This window comes from Myxocyprinus asiaticus, chromosome 23, assembly GCF_019703515.2.
Source record: "Myxocyprinus asiaticus isolate MX2 ecotype Aquarium Trade chromosome 23, UBuf_Myxa_2, whole genome shotgun sequence".
Classification (NCBI taxonomy): domain Eukaryota; kingdom Metazoa; phylum Chordata; class Actinopteri; order Cypriniformes; family Catostomidae; genus Myxocyprinus; species Myxocyprinus asiaticus.
Window position 1 is genome coordinate 45,357,126 of NC_059366.1, and position 20,599 is coordinate 45,377,724.

At 37.4% G+C, this 20,599-nt stretch overlaps 1 protein-coding gene across 2 annotated transcripts in view; it reads right to left on the reverse strand.

Moving 5' to 3' along the window:
- Positions 1–8,052, reverse strand: part of LOC127414378 (B-cell linker protein-like) — a 31,298-nt gene extending 23,246 nt beyond the window's left edge. The window contains exons 1-2 of one of the 2 annotated variants that reach the window (XM_051652375.1): positions 7,868–8,052; positions 753–818 (exon numbers count right to left, since the gene is read on the reverse strand). In XM_051652375.1, coding sequence (XP_051508335.1) covers positions 753–818; positions 7,868–7,914 — 113 coding nt within the window. In that variant the 5' untranslated portion in view covers positions 7,915–8,052. The remainder of the gene's footprint in view (positions 1–752; positions 819–7,867) is intronic. The other variant, XM_051652376.1, reaches the window with a different exon arrangement.
- Between the last annotated feature and the right edge of the window lie 12,547 nt (positions 8,053–20,599).

A 20,599-nucleotide genomic window follows, 5' to 3' on the forward strand; every position in this document is an offset into this window, starting at 1 on the left:
AAGTTTTTTCTTGATCATTTTTCACACAATATCTTTAAGACACCAATTTGTGCACTTTGTGCAATTCCCCTTCATTAACTTGTTTCCCACCTGTCTTGTGTGATGTCACAAGTTCACAAAATGCAGACCATCCACATACTGTACTTATCCAGGTTGATCGGTTTGCCTTATCAATAAAAACATGTCACAGCCTTTAACACTAATTAATTATTTAACTCTAGTTATAAATCTGTAAACCTCAACACACATAGCCACACAGGAACTAGCCCAAAGAATTCTTTGGATTTTCATGTTACTGTAATAAACAGATATACATGTATGACTGTTTTTACAGTTAGAGCAGATATCTTTCAGATTAATAACAACTGAAATGACTTGATAATGTGGACCAGTGAAGTGAAGACATGCAATTGTTTGTCATACATACCACACCTAATAGGCTGCTTTTGGACTATACTAATAGAGGAAGTGAAAGGAAATATGGCAGGGCAGGTGTTTCCACATGTCTATTTTCAGGCTGGCTGTCGATTGCAGACTTACTACAGTTTATTTTAGCTTGTAAAAGGAAAGTTTCAAATGATTTATTTATTTATAGCTTTCACTTGTATTTTCATCTTAATGTCATATATATGCAGATGAGAAAAGTGTCAGGTATTAGTAAGTCATAATGGGTCAGGCAAAGATTTATCTCATAAATAGGTACATTTTTGTGTAACGAAGAAATATACAGAAAAATAAATAGAAAAACATACCTTTTTAATCTGTTGAATAGGCTGTTGTCATTCTCCTTAATGTCTTGGATGGTTTTTTGGAGCTGCCTGAAAAAAGAAAATGAGCAAAACAACTGAGTTTGTTACAGAGTAAAAATGAAATCATATATAACAAATAATAACACAACAACGACAAAAACATCTTTACCACCAGTCAAAAGTTTGGACACATCTACTTATTCTTTGATATTACTTTTTTCCACATTTAAGAATGATAGTAACGTCATCATCAAAACTATGAAATAAAACAACTCGAGTATTTTCAGTCATTGTTTGTGTAGATTCTGATCATTCTTTTAAACAAATGAGGTGCTTCATCCTGAGACGCTTTTTAAACAGTGTTAAAGGAGATAACATGTATGCTGGACACTTGTTTAGTGTTTTTAATTCACTATCTGCTAAAAAAAAAGCAGCCTGATCTCATAAACGTAACATGACGTGGCAACATCTTAGCAAAACAAAATGATGTGCTTCATTACACGTTTGTCTGCAGTTTTCCTGTTAAATGTCCAGCAGGGGGCACCAAATGATGAGATTTTAAGGTGAATATCAGATGAAGGTTTTAACGAGTAAAACGTTCCTCGGTAACCTCAAACTTTAACCTAAACCTAACCATACAAAATTCGACATGAAAAGCACATTTTCTGAAGCAACCACATTATTTCATCTCATTTCTATGACACTTTCGTCTATCAGGTGAGGTACCGCACAAGCTAATCACATTGGAATAAGTGTGTAAATGTAGGTTGGTCTGTAATACAAGAATTAAAATAATATTGTTAAAAGTGTTTTGATATTATAGCATAGCAGTGTGTGAGTAATAGAATCAGAATGAGCTTTATTGCCAAGTATGCTTACACATACAAGGAATTTGTCTTGGTGACAGGAGCTTCCAGTGCACAACAATACAACAACAATACAAAAACAGCAACAAGACTTTTAAAAAATAATTAAAATTGAATAGAAAATAGATAAATATTGAAAAGAAAAAAGTATATATAGAATACACAATAGACAATATATACATACATACATACATACATACATATACACACACACACATATATGTATGAATGTGTGTGTGTGTGTGTATAATATATATATATATACACAGGTGCATCTCAATAAATTAGAATGTCGTGGAAAAGTTCATTTATTTCAGTAATTCAACTCAAATTGTGAAACTCGTGTATTAAATAAATTCAATGCACACAGACTGAAGTAGTTTAAGTCTTTTGTTCTTTTAATTGTGATGATTTTGGCTCACATTTAACAAAAACCCACCAATTCACTATCTCAACAAATTAGAATACATCATAAGACCAATAAAAAAAACATTTTTAGTGAATTGTTGGCCTTCTGGAAAGTATGTTCATTTACTGTATATGTACTCAATACTTGGTAGGGGCTCATTTTGCTTTAATTACTGCCTCAATTCGGCGTGGCATGGAGGTGATCAGTTTGTGGCACTGCTGAGGTGGTATGGAAGCCCAGGTTTCTTTGACAGTGGCCTTCAGCTCATCTGCATTTTTTGGTCTCTTGTTTCTCATTTTCCTCTTGACAATACCCCATAGATTCTCTATGGGGTTCAGGTCTGGTGAGTTTGCTGGCCAGTCAAGCACACCAACACCATGGTCATTTAACCAACTTTTGGTGCTTTTGGTAGTGTGGGCAGGTGCCAAATCCTGCTGGAAAATGAAATCAGCATCTTTAAAAAGCTGGTCAGCAGAAGGAAGCATGAAGTGCTCCAAAATTTCTTGGTAAACGGGTGCAGTGACTTTGGTTTTCAAAAAACACAATGGACCAACACCAGCAGATGACATTGCACCCCAAATCATCACAGACTATGGAAACTTAACACTGGACTTCAAGCAACTTGGGCTATGAGCTTCTCCACCCTTCCTCCAGACTCTAGGACATTGGTTTCCAAATGAAATACAAAACTTGCTCTCATCTGAAAAGAGGACTGTGGACCACTGGGCAACAGTCCAGTTCTTCTTCTCCTTAGCCCAGGTAAGACGCCTCTGACGTTGTCTGTGGTTCAGGAGTGGCTTAACAAGAGGAATACGACAACTGTAGCCAAATTCCTTGACATGTCTGTGTGTGGTGGCTCTTGATGCCTTGACCCCAGCCTCAGTCCATTCCTTGTGAAGTTCACCCAAATTCTTGAATCGATTTTGCTTGACAATCATAAGGCTGCGGCTCTCTCTGTTGGTTGTGCATCTTTTTCTTCCACACTTTTTCCTCCCACTCAACTTTCTGTTAACGTGCTTGGATACAGCACTCTGTGAACAGCCAGCTTCTTTGGCAATGAATGTTTGTGGCTTACCCTCCTTGTGAAGGGTGTCAATGATTGTCTTCTGGACAACTGTCAGATCAGCAGTCTTCCCCATGATTGTGTAGCCTAGTGAACCAAACTGAGAGACCATTTTGAAGGCTCAGGAAACCTTTGCAGGTGTTTTGAGTTGATTAGCTGATTGGCATGTCACCATATTGTAATTTTTTGAGATAGTGAATTGGTGGGTTTTTGTTAAATGTGAGCCAAAATCATCACAATTAAAAGAACCAAAGACTTAAACTACTTCAGTCTGTGTGCATTGAATTTATTTAATACACAAGTTTCACAATTTGAGTTGAATTACTGAAATAAATGAACTTTTCCATGACATTCTAATTTATTGAGATGCACCTGTATATATATATATATATATATATATATATATATATATATATATATACACATATATATATATATATACACACACATACACACACACACACACATATGAATATATATACATACATACACACACACACACACACACATATGAATATATATACATACATACACACACACACACACACACACGTAGTGCAAATCTAAATACAAATCGGTTATGTACAGTGCAAGGGAATGTAATGGCAGAAGAGGTTGGATGTGTTGGATAATATAAAAAGACTAAGCTGTGTATTGCACATTAATTATTGCTCAGAGGGGCAGTTTTAACTGTTCATGAGATGGATAGCCTGAGGGAAAAAATCTGTTCCTGTGCCTGACGGTTCTGGTGCTCAGAGCTCTGAAGCGTCGGCCAGAAGGCAAAAGTTCCAAAAGGTGTTGGGGTGTTCAGTCCACTATCATCTCCACCGTTTTGAGTGTGTTCAGCTCAAGGTTGTTTTGACTGCACCAGACAGCCTGCTGTTTAACCTCCCTTCTGTATGCAGACTCATCGTCATCTCGGATGAGGCCGATGACAGTGGTGTCGTCTGCAAACTTCAGGAGCTTGACAGAGGGGTCCTTGGCGATGCAGTCATTGGTATAGAGGGAGAAGAGTAGTGGGGAAGAGCACACATCCCTGGAGGGCACCAGTGCTGATAGTACAGGTGCTGGAAGTGAATTTCCCCTGTCTCATAAGTTGCTGCCTGTCCGTCAGAAAGCTGGTAGATAGATAGACTGACAGATAAACATGGGAACAGAGAGTTGGTGTAATTTAGTCCGGAGAATAGCTGGGATGATGGTGTTGAAAGCCGAACTGAAGTCCACAAAAAGGATCCTTGCATATGTCCCTGGTCTGTCCAGATGTTGCAAGATATGATGCAATCCCATGTTGACTGCATCATCCACAGACCTATTTGCTCGATAAGCAAATTGAAGGGGATCTAGAAAGGGTCCAGTGATGTCCTTCAGGTGGGCCAACACCAGTCTCTCAAATGATTTCATGACCACAGACGTCAGGGCGACAGGTCTGTAGTCATTAAGTCCTGTGATTTTTGGTTTCTTTGGGATGGGGATGATAGTGGAATGTTTGAAGCAGCATGGGACTTCACACTGCTCCAGTGATCTATTGAAGATCTGTGTGAAGATGGGGGCCAGCTGGTTAGCACAGGATCGAAGACATGCAGGTGAAAAGCCATCTGGGCCCTGTGCTTCCCTTAAACTTTGTTTTCAAAAGATGTGGCTTAAGTGCAGGTTGAGTAACAGGAGGGGGGAGGGTGGGTTTGCAGGAGGTGTTGGTGTTTGTGTGAAGTGAAGGTCAGAGTGGGTGTGGGGCGTGAGATTGGGCCTTTCAAATCTGCAGTACATTTACATTTATGCATTTGGCAGATGCTTTTATCCAAAGCGGCTTACAGTGCACTTATTACAGGGACAATCCCCCTGGAGTTAAAGAAAAAATAAAAAGGTGATGACTGTGGGGATTGAACCAGCAACCTTCTGATTACCAGTTATGTGCTTTAGCCCACTATACCACCTTGCAGTAGAACACATACAGGTCATCAGCCAGTTGTTGGTTCCCTACAGGGTTGGGAGTTAGAGTCCTGTAATTTATAACTCTGTAAGCATCCTCTTTGGCCTGACGAAGCTGCCCGAGTTCTGCTGTAAACCATGGTTTGTCGTTGTTAAATAAGTCCTAGTGGGAATGCACATATCCTCACAGAAACTGATATATGATGTAACAGTATCTATGAGCTCGTCCAGGTCTGTGGCTGCAGCCTCAAAAACACTCCAATCAGTGCAGTCAAAGCAGGCTTGTAGTTCCAGCTCTGCTTCATTGGTCCATCTCTTTACAGTCCTTACTACTGGCTTAGCAGATTTTAATTTCTGTTTGTAGGTTGGAAGAAGATGAACCAGACAGTGATCAGAGAGAGTCCCAAAGCTGCTCTACGGACAGAGCGATATGCATCCTTTAATGTTGTGTAGCAGTGATCCAGTATATTTCTGTCTCTGATGGGGCATGTGATGTGCTGTTTGTATTTGGGCAGTTCACATGTGAGGTTTGCTATGTTAAAATCCCCAAGAATAATAATAACTGAGTCCGGGTATTGCTGTTCTGAGATTTGATCAGCCAGCTGATGCAGCGCCGCATTCAAACACGCGTTTGGTGCGATATAAACACTCACCAGAATAAACAAGGAAAACTCCTGCAGCGAGTAGAAAGGCTTACAGTTAATAAAGAGCACTTCCAAATTAGGACAGCACATCTTCTTTAACGTTGTTACATCTGTACACCATCTTTCATTGATGTAAAAGCATGTTCAACCGCCTCTCGTTTTCCCCATTAACTACGCGACGCGATCTGCTCTGAACAGTTGGAAGCCTGGCAGATGTAACGCGCTGTCCGGAATGGCTTCACTCAGCCAGATTTCTGTGAAGCACAAGGCAGCAGAGGTTGAAAAGTCCTTGTTTGTGTGGGTGAGGAGATGTAGTTCGTCCGTTTTGTTAGGGAGAGAGCGGAGATTCGCAAGATGAATGTTTGGCAGCGTTGTTCGAAAGCCCCGCCGACGGAGTTTGACCAGCACACCGGCTCGTCTTCCTCGCCTGCGTCTCATAGCACGTTTAAACAACACAGCCGTGCTTCCAACTAAAATGTCAAACAAAATGTCCGAATATTCAAAATCCAGGAAAAGATTGACTGGTATATGCTGTCGAATGTTCAGCAGTTCGTCTCTGGTAAAACTGACTGGAAAAAGATTACTAAACACAAGACCAACAAACAAAAACAAAACAATAGAAGCGCTCCACACCGAGGCATCCATCTGCGGCACCATCATGATGTAATAGAGCCATACCATCTGATGTAGTTCATGTCTGTGTTTGTGTATGAGAGACAGAGGTCACCCAGACATATTATGAACAATTATAGTCCACAGTGCTGTCTTTATCCACCACACTACAGTCTCCACAAATCCCAACCTCAACCCCCCAAATAAATACATATATAAATAAAATCCAGTCATATACACATCCTCTGTTCACCTGTATTGATAGCTGTGGTCATTAGATCTCACTAGCATTATTGATTGATCACATCACAGTTCTTAGTACTTTTTTTAAAAAGGATTTCACAATGACATTTCAGTAACTTCCTGCTGTACATTGTTTTGAGAGATGAAAGCTATCCGGTAACAATAAGGTTGTACACGTTAACATGGTTGATACAATGGTTAACATGAACAAACAATGAGTAACACTTTTGCAGCATTAATCTTGGTTAATTTTTCATTTCTACATACTAATACTTTTTAACATGAAATATATGTTAATATTAATGCATCATGAACTGACATGAATTAACAATAGTATATTTATACTATTTACATTATACACAATTATTTTATTTATATTATCCAAGATGAATAAATAAATGCAAAATCGCTTATTGTTAGTTCATGATACCTAATGCATTAGATAATGTTAATGTATAGAAACTTACCAATTATCATTATTGATACACTAAAAAGAAATGTTAACCATGTTGTTGTCATCAGTAAGCGTACACACCGATGAAGGTAATGACTCTAAATGCTGGGACTTTTATTGAAGATGCAGCCGATTACAAGGTGAGAAATGAACACTTGAGCAGATGAACAGATCAGGTATGAACAGTAATAGATGATCTTCAAGACAATGGTACAGCAGATCAGAGCAGTGGAAGAACAAATACTTAGGGGTATAGAATACCATACTAGATGAGGATCTTGAGTAGATAATCTTTGAAGATGAGAGAACACTACGGGAGAGCAGCACAGTCTTTGCATTCCTTATTGAGACTAGACATTGAAGGAAAGCACGAGGTGAGTATATAAGGAGTCTGTGATTGCCTAGTTGATTGTTTCCAGGTGTGTGTGTGATTAATACTCTGGTGAGAGGGTGCGGAGTGTGGAATGAGGCTGAGAGTCTGATGGAGGCGTGACAGTTGTAAGATCAAAATTACTGGTTTTATTCAAGACAAAATATTATTTAATATCACTGAATCAACCTGAACACATTAGGTAACACCAACAAAACTAATGTTAAGGGTTAGATCAGGTATAAATGGTAACAATGGCAGGTGACCACTTTTACAGTGAAGAAAATTTGCTGATGTTTTAGTTGCAAGCACATATTTGTCAATGCAATTTACAGATTTGCAAAGTACAACCTTTTAGATCTCATTCTAAATACAACAGTTTTATTCACTATCTAAAGTTAATCATTGTAACATGTCACCCTTTGTTGTGTTTGCCAACATTAATGTGACTGAAACTGAATGCAGACAACTTCCTTGTACATAAATAACAATAAAACTAGGATGATAAATAATTCAAACGTTCTTTCTTACCGAAGTTTAACAGCAGCAGGTGCGGTGAGTTTGCTGAAGTGCTCCATTCTGTGTTAGTATCTGACTCTGACAGGTTAGTAGTATTAACTAGTGTTGAGTACTGGGATCACTTATAAAAAGTGGTTAGACAGCACATGCTGCAGCTGCGCTGAAGAGAGCAGATTTCCACAGAAGTGGTTCATAATGAGGATTTTGAAACTGCGGTTGAATGTCACATTACCTCTATATTTAGCATAGTGTCACTTTGAAATGATTCATTTTAGATTTCTTGTTGGAACTCTATGTTTTCTGTCTGTCTGTATTTTTTTTTTTTTGCAAACCTAGAGTTACTGTAGGTTCTTCTAACCCTATATGACTAATAAGGATTATGAATTATCTGTATAATGAATTGTACACAATTTCTTCATAAAGATGATAAGAGGCGGCAATGGAAATAATGTTTTACAGTAATGCTATTCACATTAATAATTTAACGCATTTAATCTCAAATTTTCCCAGTTAAGTGAGCACATGTATTTTACTCCTTAAAAACCCAACTAAACTAACTGCATAACTTTGCTAAAAAAGGTTTCAGAAAGGTTACTGAAACTATAACTACTACTGTGTGCTTTATTCTTGGTGACAAGTAAAGCCAGTGGGAAATGACAGAAAAATATTGCTCAGTTGATAATAAGTAAAATAAAATTGTTTGAATTAATTACAAAAATGTTAAAAATGTATCAAATTAATTAAAAATAAAATATTTAAATATATATATATATTTTATATTATTTAATATAAAATGTAATAAACATTTAAAATTACAAACAATAAAATAACATTGTGGGATTAAATACAACAATTCACTTAATGATATTAGATTTTATTATTTTGACGAATTTGTGAAAATGTGGTTCAGACTGGCATAAACTAAATATTGCGCTTTTATGTAAACCTTGAAAGTTTTCTTTAATTGCTAAGATTTCTTAATATTTTGATATCGTATAACATCAGACCAGTGCATCAGAAAATGGTTTGAGTTTCAGGGCTGAGAAAGAATCTTATAAGTAACATTTCTAACACTGCAGATTGCAAAGGGTGGTGCGAACTGCCAGACACATCATCGGAGGTGAGCTTCCCTCCCTCCCTCCAGGACATATATACCAGGCGGTGTGTGAAAAAAGCTCGGAGGATCATCAGAGACTCCAGCCACACGAGCCATGGGTTACTCTCACTGCTACCATCAGACAGGTGGTATCGCAGCATCAGGACCCGCACCAGCCGACTCCATGATAGCTTCTTCCCCAAGCAATCAGACTTCTGAACTCTTGATCTCCCACGATCAATATACATCAGCACTGCACTTTATTAATCTTACACTGGACTGTCATAAATTATATTCTCTCTTAACAACACACTGGCAACTGACTATCAACCGACAGCCTGAATGTCAATACAGTACAATACAACATACTGTATATTTTATATATACTGTTTTAATTGTATAATGTGTATTCTATATTGTGTGTATTGTATACTGTACATTGTATTTTATTATTTGTATATTGTGTTGTGTGTAATTATGTGTATATTAGATTTTAAATTGTGTTGTGTAAATCTGATGTTTATTGTAAATTGGTATATGTCTCATCACTGTCACGACTGCTATGTTGCTTGGAACTGCACCCAAGACTTTCACCCACTATTGCACTTGTGTATATGGTTGTGTGACAATAAAAGTGAAGTAGGAAGTAGTAGGAGTTGAATGTGGAAATTTGATTCAGAGAATAATGAGATAAGGCTGTACAAATTTTTAATCATGCTTAAAATGTCAACTTAGGGATAGTTTGCCCAAAAATGATAATTCTCTCATCATTTACTCACCCTCATGACATCCCAGATGTTTATGACTTACTTTCTTCAGCAGAACACAAATGAAGATTTTTAGAGAATATATCAGCTCTGTAGGTCCATACAATGCCAGTGAATATTGACAAAACTTTGAAGCTCCAAAAAGCAGCTTAAAAGTAATCCATACGACTCCAGTGGTTTAATCCATGACTTCTGAAGCGATATAATAGGTGAGAGTTAGAAACAGATCAACATTTAAGTTCTATTTTACTATAAATCTCCTTCCTGCCCAGTATGTGGCAATATGCACAAAGAATGCGAATCACCAAAAACAAAAGAAGATTATGCAAGTAAAAGTGGAGATTTACAGTAAAAAAGGACTTCTGTTTTATCTGTTTTTCATCCACACCTACCTTATCACTTCTGAAGACATGGATTAAACCACTGGAGTCATATGGATTACGTTTATGCTGCCTTTATGTGCTTTTCTGAGCTTCACTTGCAGTGTATGGACCTAAATAGCTGAGATATTCTTCTAGAAATCTTCATTTGTGTTCTGCAGAAGGCAGAAAGTGTGTGTGTGTGTGTGTGTGTGTGTGTGTATACTGATATATATATATATATATATATATATATATATATATATATATACAGTTGTGCTCAAAAGTTTGCATACCCTTTCAGAAATTTTGGCATTGATGAAAATATGACTGACTATTTATTATCACATAGTTGTTTGGCTCCTTTTTAAATCATAATGATAACAGAAATCACCCAAATGGCCCTGATCAAAAGTGTACATACCCTTGAATATTTGGCCTTGTTACAGACACACAAGGTGACACACACAGGTTTAAATGGCAATTAAAGGTTAATTTCCCACACCTGTGGCTTTTTAAATTGTAATTAGTGTCTGTGTATAAATAGTCAATGAGTTTGTTAGCTCTCACGTGGATGCACTGAGCAGGCTAGATACTGAGACATGGGGAGCAGAAAAGAACTGTCAAAAGACCTGCGTAACAAGATAATGGAACTTTATAAAGATGGAAAAGGATATAAAAAGATATCTAAAGCCTTGAAAATGCCAGTCAGTACTGTTCAATCACTTATTAAGAAGTGGAAAATTCAGGGATCTCTTGATACCAAGCCAAGGTCAGGTAGACCAAGAAAGATTTCAGCCACAACTACCAGAAGAATTGTTCGGGATACAAAGAAAAACCCACAGGTAACCTCAGGAGAAATACAGGCTGCTCTGGAAAAAGACGGTGTTGTTGTTTCAAGGAGCACAATACGACGATACTTGAACAAAAATGAGCTGCATGGTCGAGTTGCCAGAAAGAAGCCTTTACTGCGCCAATGCCACAAAAAAGCCCGGTTACAATGTGCCCGACAACACCTTGACACGCCTCACAGCTTCTGGCACACTGTAATTTGGAGTGACGAGACCAAAATAGAGCTTTATGGTCACAACCATAAGCGCTACGTCTGGAGAGGGGTCAACAAGGCCTATAGTGAAAAGAATACCATCCCCACTGTGAAGCATGGTGGTGGCTCACTGATGTTTTGGGGGTGTGTGAGCTCTAAAGTTACGGGGAATCGTGTGAAAATTGATGACAAGATGAATGCAGCATGTTATCAGAAAATACTGGCAGACAATTTGCATTCTTCTGCACGAAAGCTGCACATGGGACACTCTTGGACTTTCCAGCATGACAATGACCCTAAGCACAAGGCCAAGGTGACCCTCCAGTGGTTACAGCAGAAAAAGGTGAAGGTTCTGGAGTGGCCATCACAGTCTCCTGACCTTAATATCATCGAGCCACTCTGGGGAGATCTCAAACGTGCAATTCATGCAAGATGACCAAAGATTTTGCATGACCTGGAGGCATTTTGCCAAGACGAATGGGCAGCTATACCACCTGCAAGAATTTGGGGCCTCATAGACAACTATTACAAAAGACTGCACGCTGTCATTGATGCTAAAGGGGGCAATACACAGTATTAAGAACTAAGGGTATGCAGACTTTTGAACAGGGGTCATTTCATTTTTTTCTTTGTTGCCATGTTTTGTTTTATGATTGTGCCATTCTGTTATAACCTACAGTTGAATATGAATCCCATAAGAAATAAAAGAAATGTGTTTTGCCTGCTCACTCATGTTTTCTTTAAAAATGGTACATATATTACCAATTCTCCAAGGGTATGCAAACTTTTGAGCACAACTGTATATATATATATATATATATATATATATATATATATATATATATATATATATATATGTATATATATGTTTGGATAAAATTAAGTCACTTTTGATAAAAGGGTCTGCCAGAGGAATAAATGTAGATTTAATTGTACATCACACAAGTCAGACAAACATGAGGACAACTTTCACAGGGTTGTTTTTTTATTTCCAACACTAGGTGGAGCCCTATCTCAGCAAAACAACTTAAAACATTAGCGAGTCAAAACATCTGAAAAGGTCTAAAACCTCTTCACATTGAGGTTGAAATAGCAAAGTGTAAGGTTGATTCCCTGTATTACTTCACTGACAACTTACAGTAGCCTACTTATTCAACCTTAAAAAAAAGAATCAAACTACAGTTTGCTTTTGGCATTGACAGACCTTAATGTTAATACATTATTAGGTAACCATTTAAAGGGAGGAAAAAGCCTCATTTTTAATGACCTGAAAATAATAAAACTTAAGTATACTCTAATTTTGCTTGAATCAAAAGTGTTGTCTATTCCTTATACACACTTACTTCTTACAATATATAATCCCTCTATTTGGCCTCCTCATTTCCCCGCTTCTAAGTAAAATGACTCACTGTCTTGAGTAAATGAACAGTAAATGAAATGATTTCAGATCATAGTTTGAATGCACTCTGTTTTAATGAATCCTGGCTTAAACTGGATGAATATATTAGTTTAAATGAATCTACTCCCCCAGGTTACTGTTATAAACATGAGCCTCATCTGAAGGGTCAAGGAGGAGGTGTTGCTGCAATTTATAGTGACATTTTTGGCGTTTTTTATGTCCTTGGTGAATTTGCAAATTTTCTATCAGATCTATTAATTACTGTCAATAGAGCTTTAATTGTTGGTGACTTCAACATTCACATAGATAATGAAAATTACACATTGGGATTAGCATTAATCGAAATTCTCAACTCTCTTGGAGTCAGACAAAATGTGACAGGACCAACTCATCGCCATAATCATACACTAGATTTAATTCTGTCATATGGAGTTCTACCGCAGAGCGATGACATCTCAGATCATTACCTCGTCTATGCTGCCAGGTCAGCATATTTTAGCAAACTCATTGAAAATAACCACAACAATCCTAGGTGTTTATTCAGTACTGTGGCTAAATTGGTTATGAATAAAGCCTCGACTGAACCAGATATTCTGTCGTAGCACAATAGTAATGACATCATGAATTTCTTTGCTGATAAAATTGAAATCATCAGAAATAAAATTGGAATTATGCAATCGTTTGTCACAGCATCTCAGAAAACAGTGTCTCATAATTTTGCTCTCAACCAACTTCAATCCTTCGCTGTCATAGTTCATAAAGGGCTAACAAAAATTATTGAAACATCAAAATCAACAACATGTTTGTTAGATCCAATACCAACTAAGCTCTTAAAGAGGTATTCCCTGTAATCTCAGAACCTCTTCTTAATATTATTAACTCCTCATTATCCTTAGGACATGTCCCAAGAAACTTAAAATGGCAGTTATCAAACCGCTTATTAAGAAGCCACAACTTGATCCTGGAGAATTGGCTAATTATAGACCAATTTCAAATCTCCCATTTATGTAAAAAATACTAGAAAAGGTAGTGTCCTCCAAACAATGTTAATTTCTACAGAGAAATAGTATATATATGAAGAATTTCAGTCAGGATTTAGGCCCCATCACAGTACAGAGACTTCACTTATCAGAGTTACAAATGACTTGCTGTTATCATCTGATCGTGGCTGCATTTCTCTTCTATTGCTTCATGTCTCTTCATGACATTCTCTTGAATAGGCTGGAGAATTATGTTGGCATATGTAGACTTGCATTAGCATAGTTTAGGTCCTATTTAGCAGACTGCTACCACTTTGTATGTGTTAGCGAGGAATTGTCAAATCAAACAAAAGTTGAGGATGGAGTGCCACAGGGATCAGTTTTAGGGCCTCTGATTTTCTCCTTATATGTGTTTCCCCTGGGAGATATTATCAGGAATCGTGGAATTAGTTTCCACTGTTATACTGACGATATCCAACTTTATATTTCTTCAAAACCCAACAAAATTTCACAATTCTCCAAATTAGCAGAGTGTATAAATAAAATCAAATATTGGATAGCCAGAAATATCCTTCTACTCAATTCTGACAAAACAGAAGTACTAATTATTGGACCAAAAACCTCTAAAAACAAGCTGCTAAAATATAATTCTACAGCGGAGAACTGAGGTGTTATATCTGATACCAATCTGTCCTTTGAAAATCAAATTTCCAGTGTTTGTAGAATAGCATTCTTCCACCTCAGAAATATTGCTAAGTTACGACACATTCTCTCTGTTGCCGAAAAACTAATTCATGCATTCATGACCTCAAGACTAGATTATGGTAATGCATTACTGGGAGGATGTCCAGCAAGATCAATAAATAAACTTCACTTAGTTCAAATTGCAGCAGCCAGAGTGCTGACTAGAACCAAGAAATATGATCATATCAGCCCCATTTCATCATCGTTACATTGGCTACCTGTTAAATTTCATATTAATTTTAAAATTCTATTAACTACGTACAAAGCTTTGAATGGTACTTAAGTGACCTCCTGACATGCTATATTCAATCACGTTCATTACGATCACAAAATTCTGGCCTGTTCACAGTTCCAAAAATATCAAAATCCACAAAAGGACGGAGATACTTTTCCTATTTGACTCCTAAACTATGGAATAGTCTCCCTAACACTGTTTGAGATGCAGACACACTCACTCAGTTTAAGTCTAGACTAAAGACTCATCTATTTAGCCAGACATACACCTAATTTATCCATCAACTCACAGTTAGGCTGCTTTTAGTTAGGTCTGCTGGAACCAGAAACATTTATCATGATCTATAACTCTGCATAAAATTAAATGGCATTTACGCTAATTTTATTCTATTTGTTTCCCTGTCTCAACTTCGGAATTCATATCCCAAGGTTACCAGAGCCGGACAAGTCCAGCTCTGTTCCTGCATGGTGTCAGACTCCACTGCTACGTGTCTCTGAGTGATGACGACTAAATGCAGCATGTGCCAGCCAGACATCATTTCAGTCTATTACAATGGACTTCAGAGGATGAACTGATGCCAACTCCAACCATTAGACATCGATTCCTTCATATGCCACTGTTTTGTATAAGGAGCGATGCCTTTTGGAGACGGTTATTTCTATGAATCGTTCAAATTTATTGGGGTAGGTTGTCACATGGGTTTTAAATGTCCAAAAATTACACAATTTATCAATTACAAACTTTGTTCACCAAAACAATAGTTTGATATTTTTGTGTATCACCTTTTGTATTTTTGCTTTTTAAATTAAGCTGAAAAGCCTTTAATAAGCTGTTTATAGTCTCTGATTTACTGCAGGCATAGAATTAAAGAGAGGTGTAGATTTTGTTTTGGTGGTGGTGGTGGGAGGGTTTTGTGTTCCTTCAATTATGTCCTGAAACCTACACCCCTGTGTAATGGCAGGTTCCATTGTGACAGTTTAGCTCACATAGTGCAAAGATGCCCCAGTCTGAGTATGTGAGTTGAGTGGAGTGGCAACAATTTCCTCTCTGCGCTCAGAGCATTCTTTTATCACTCCTTTCCAGCTCCACTCCGGGTTGTCCATTTCCCGCTCCTGGATTAGTGAAACCCCTGCTCCGTGTTCGCTCCATGGCAAAATTAGTGCCCAACTACCTCTCCTCTGTAAAGTTATTTCAGTATGCTTTTAAATATCACAACCTTCCATGCAGAAGATGTATTAAATGAAAAATAAATACACAATACTAGAAGAAAAGCTACAATGTGCTTTATTGGAACACTAACAATAGCCCAAGACTAAATAAATTATTTTTATAGCTTGCTTTTGAAACATGTCGGCAGCATTCTCTGGGTCTGATCAATTAAATAAATTACTAGATGAAAAAAAAAAAAACTTAAAATAAAAATATAAATTACCAAATGAAAAAAATAAATAAATACCAGAATGAAAACAAAACATTACATTAAATAAAATTAATAAATTATCAAAAAAAACAAAACAAAAAAAAAAAAAAAACATTATTAGGCCTATGTATTATTGCCTATTATTTTCTATTATTGCACTTCTTTTAATTAACTTTGCCCTATAATTCTGTGAATGAAAAAATTACATTCTCAGAATGTTTTGCAATTTTAATCAAAACTAGATGACTATCAAATCTGTATGTCTAATGTAGAGTTCACTTTGAGAAATACTAGCTTTTAAATCTATCTCTCTCTGTTCGCATTTGCTGAGCTTCTTCATCTGCAAATGTATAACGCATAAATTAGACTATGGCACTAAAATATATTTAGATGGCAATCGATTAAAGACAAACTATGCAATATTAACATATTAATTAGTTCAGTTGGTGTTTTAGGTCATTAAAAGTTCAATTCTATTTAATGCGGGACATAATAGCCTACAGTCAATATTGCGATGCATTAGATTAGAATGATGATATGATTATTCAAAATATGTAACGGGGAGAGAGAGATATATATGTATTACTGACCTTTAGATTTTCTCTCCACATGTGAATGGATTATCATTGTGTTTTCTGGACACGTCTTTTAGGGTTTCACAACAAACCTTTGATCGTGGCAATCACCCTCCCACTCGTGTTCTCCTTTGCCATCCCATCATTAATTTTCAATATACGCCAGTTGATGTAGGAATAAAGAGACGAGACACAAGCATGTAGTTAAGTCAAGCTTTACCGTAAGCTTTCCTCAATAATAGAGAGCATGAACAGAATACAGAGAGTGAAAGAGAAAGTAGCCTTTGCACGGGAGGTCGAATATTACCAAGTGCCATTAGATTTGATCAGAAATTCCATCTTTCCTTGATGCCAATAGTGTTTAACACTGCTTAACACGTGGTCAATTACTACACTAAGGACCGTTAACAGGTGCTGTGTCCATGATGGAGTGGAGCGCTCTTGGAGCGAGAGAAAACAGTGACACTCGGATTTTTTAAAAACCCACTCCTCACTCCAGGCAAAATCATGGCACTCCACTCTTCGCTCTGCTTCCACTCCGCTCACATACTCTGGCCCCAGTAAAGGTCAATGTGTGTTCAATATATCTTTTTTTCCCCTGGGGAATTACAGTGGAAAGTTAGCTTTCTGTTGCTAAGACTTGGGCATGTGGTTATAAAGAAACTGACTTTAAAAAATAGAATAGATAGAATGTGAATAGAGATGCAGGGCTTGTTTCTACCCTCATATTTCCCTGATATGCAGTATACTTGATGTTGTCTTGATACAGTCAATATTTTCAGTTAAAAATAATACAGTAAGCGTGAGTCTGATGAAGTAGGTGTTCTATTCGCACAGCGTGCACAGAGAGTGATTGAGCGAGAGAGAATAATCACATAAGGACACGCAAACATGTGAAAACTGATGCGCAATACAAAATACACAGAATATATAATAGTCCTAACTGTAGAAATCACATCAATATGAAGACAAAGACAAATCCTACACATTTCTAGCCAGTTTTGAAATCCCAGCCGGACGCTTTTGTCTGGGTCTGAAAAAGAGGACATGTCTGTGAAAAAGAGGATGTTTGGTCACCCTAAATTTCACAACGAAATATTATTTCTTTTGCCATGGTGCTGTGGACTGATGCAGAGGCGTAATGCGCCAGTGAATAGCGCTCAGTTAATAATTTTAGTTATGGGTGCTGTAGGAATGTTTGGTAGTATAAATGTACATGGTATTGGTTAAAGTGCCCGTGCACCTCCATCATTATGTAAGGAATTTATAAAGGAATTAGTCGTGTTTGACAACCATTATAAGAAAGATAAATGACAAATAATTAGATTATTTGTCTGAATAAAATTCTCCACCATTAGAATCGTAATACAACAGCTCGTTGTATTCGCTCACAATTTCTATAGTGAGGAATTAGCTTTAATAAGGGAATTATGATTAATTCAATTATTGGAGTAATATTATTCTCATGGCTTATTGAAAATAAGATCACAAATATTTTAGGTATAGCTTTAGGGCCGGATCTTTGAAAAATCAAGTGACGAGATTATTTATCAAAAATTACCACAGTCAAATTATCTTTGAATACAAACAAGACTTTATTGCTAATCTAAACATAAAAACTAATCTAACACATAAAACATGAAACAGGTTGGTGAGTTGATTGTAACAGAAGGTGAATGAACTGATCTGTACAGAGAAAATTAACTTTATGGAGTCTGTAGACAATGCCTTAAGAACCATTGATACTTAATTCAGTCTTGTAATCAGATAACTCGAATTATATTAGAGAGACACCAGCACTTTCAGCAAAGTCTGGAGATGTACTTGCGTTTCCTTGCGTTGCTTGGTTTTTTGGCTCTTTGTAGAAAGTTCTGGTTGTTCCGTTGATGTTTTGGACCTCTGTTAAGTTCGTGGGTGTCTGCTGCTTGGATGATGAGGTGGGGCTTTGAAGCGAGGCCTTCCGCAAGGGAGACGTGCGACTCCAGTCACGAGTGTGTGTTGTAGCACAGAGAAGAGAAGGGCTTCCTCAGAGCCTTCCTGGACTTCTACATTACACAGAACTTGAGGGGTGTGGGGGCAAGGCTGCAAGCCACGAGGGCTAGAGCACGGAGGATGCAGACCTGAAGAGGAAGTGAAGAACGGAGAAGAGAGAGAGCGTTCTTCCTTGGTACCAGAGTCTTGAGTGTAGATTGGCTGCACCCCAAAGGTGTCCTAAGCCAATCAGAAGTGCCTTTTCTGAGTAACATGGTCAACTCTTTCCTTCCTTTTCAAAGTTGATTTACAATCCTTTGTGTAAAGGATTCTTAAAAATTCTCATTTGAAAAAGTACGTTTTAACCATACATTTTATATCTTGGATGCAACTGAATATATTATCAAAAATGAATTAACATAAAAATTCCTGAAATGCCAAAAGAATCTCAACGATAGTAAACATGAGAATAATAATAATAATTGCAATGGTAGTAACATTCATGATAAGTGATTACGAAAGTAATAAGAATAAATCATATGGTTAAAGCCAGGACAACCTTACATGAGGTAGTATGATACAGTAAAATGACTAGGTCTAATCTAGTCAATACAGTCTTGGAATTTCACAGTTTCAGATCTCACTCTCTTGAGTGTAACTTCGAGAAGAAGGGAGTGGGACCTCCCTTCCTTTGTTCTTAAACTGAGAGCTCCAAATAGGATGCCAGATAAAAAGTTATAATGGTTAATTCATTGGTTTTACAACATGGATAATACATTACACTTTATGAGAAACATGATTGTCAGGGTATAGTGTCAGGTTAAGCCTGGGATAAAAAATGATCTTGTATGCTTTGTCCAACATGCATAGAGTCAAAAGTTCGGTGCCTGTGTGGAAGTTCAGAAGGTCATGCTGAGTCTGCCCTATGTCACTGTCCTGTGGGTTGCAGGGGACTCTCTGACTAATGGTCCTTTTTGTTGAAATCATGCTGTTTTGCTGTTTTAGCAGAATGGTTAGTCTCCTTGACCAGCCATTTGGCATTCATAAATTGTCTCAAATCAACAACCTAAAGGGAGCTTCAGGCTCCCAAGGGGGGACTCCCCGAGGGGAGTGTGATCTTGGACAAGTCTCCTTTGTTCGATTTATTGGCCAGATGTGGTTCATCTCTTTTTGCTGGGCCATGCCAGACTTTAGGGTGTCATTTTGGCAGTCTCTTCCAGGGTTAAAAGGTTGGGTTTTTCTAGATTCAAGTCATTTTGCATAGCAATTGTTAATTCTTCTGCACCTAATATACTACAGCGCAGTTATAGCCAACAGTTATTGATGCATGGTGGACAGACGTTTTTGGAGTTGAGTGACTCATCTCTCCCTCACAACTACCTAGCAGACTGATCTGCATGTTTAGTGGAGTAATGATACTTGATATTGTATTTCATGAGAACGGCAGACCCATTGGAGGTAGCAGTCCCGTTTTGACATGCGAGTTGAGAAATATCACGAGCTGCTTTGATGTAATGTGAGATGTTATTTGAATATACTGTAAAAGGACATGACTTACATAGCAATAAGTTTATACATATTTGAAATAGAAATCATTTTAGTTCAGTTGGACTGGCAAAATAAGTGACTTACTGTGGCTGTACAGTGCATCAAAAATAGAAACGGAGCGGCCATCACCTGAATGCACGTCGCATCAATGGATGCTTCCAGTACAGACAGCTAGGTAGATCATAATGGAAGCGATCTAGTTTTGTTAAGTGTGTAATAAATAAACGGGAAACATTATAGACCAAAACAAAATGCAGAAAGTAAAAATTAATTTGTGGGCCAGGTTTAAGGATAAACTATTAACACTCATGTGGGCCATATGAAACCTTCTAGCGGGCCGTATTTGGCTCGTGGGCCAGTGGTTTGAGACCCCTGCTCTAAAGAGTCATGTTCAGTTTATCCTTTGATTTTTTTCTGTGGAGTTGTTGGTAGTTTAGCTAGCTTTATTTTTTAGTAGCTTGTAAAACTGTTGACATACTGTACACACATTGAGGCTAAGCTCACTAGTGTTAGCATTAGCTGGCCTGGCTCTGTGAAATATTTATAGATTAAGTCACATACTGAGCTATCGTTTAAAATTGTTTTTTTTTTTTTATCACACATCT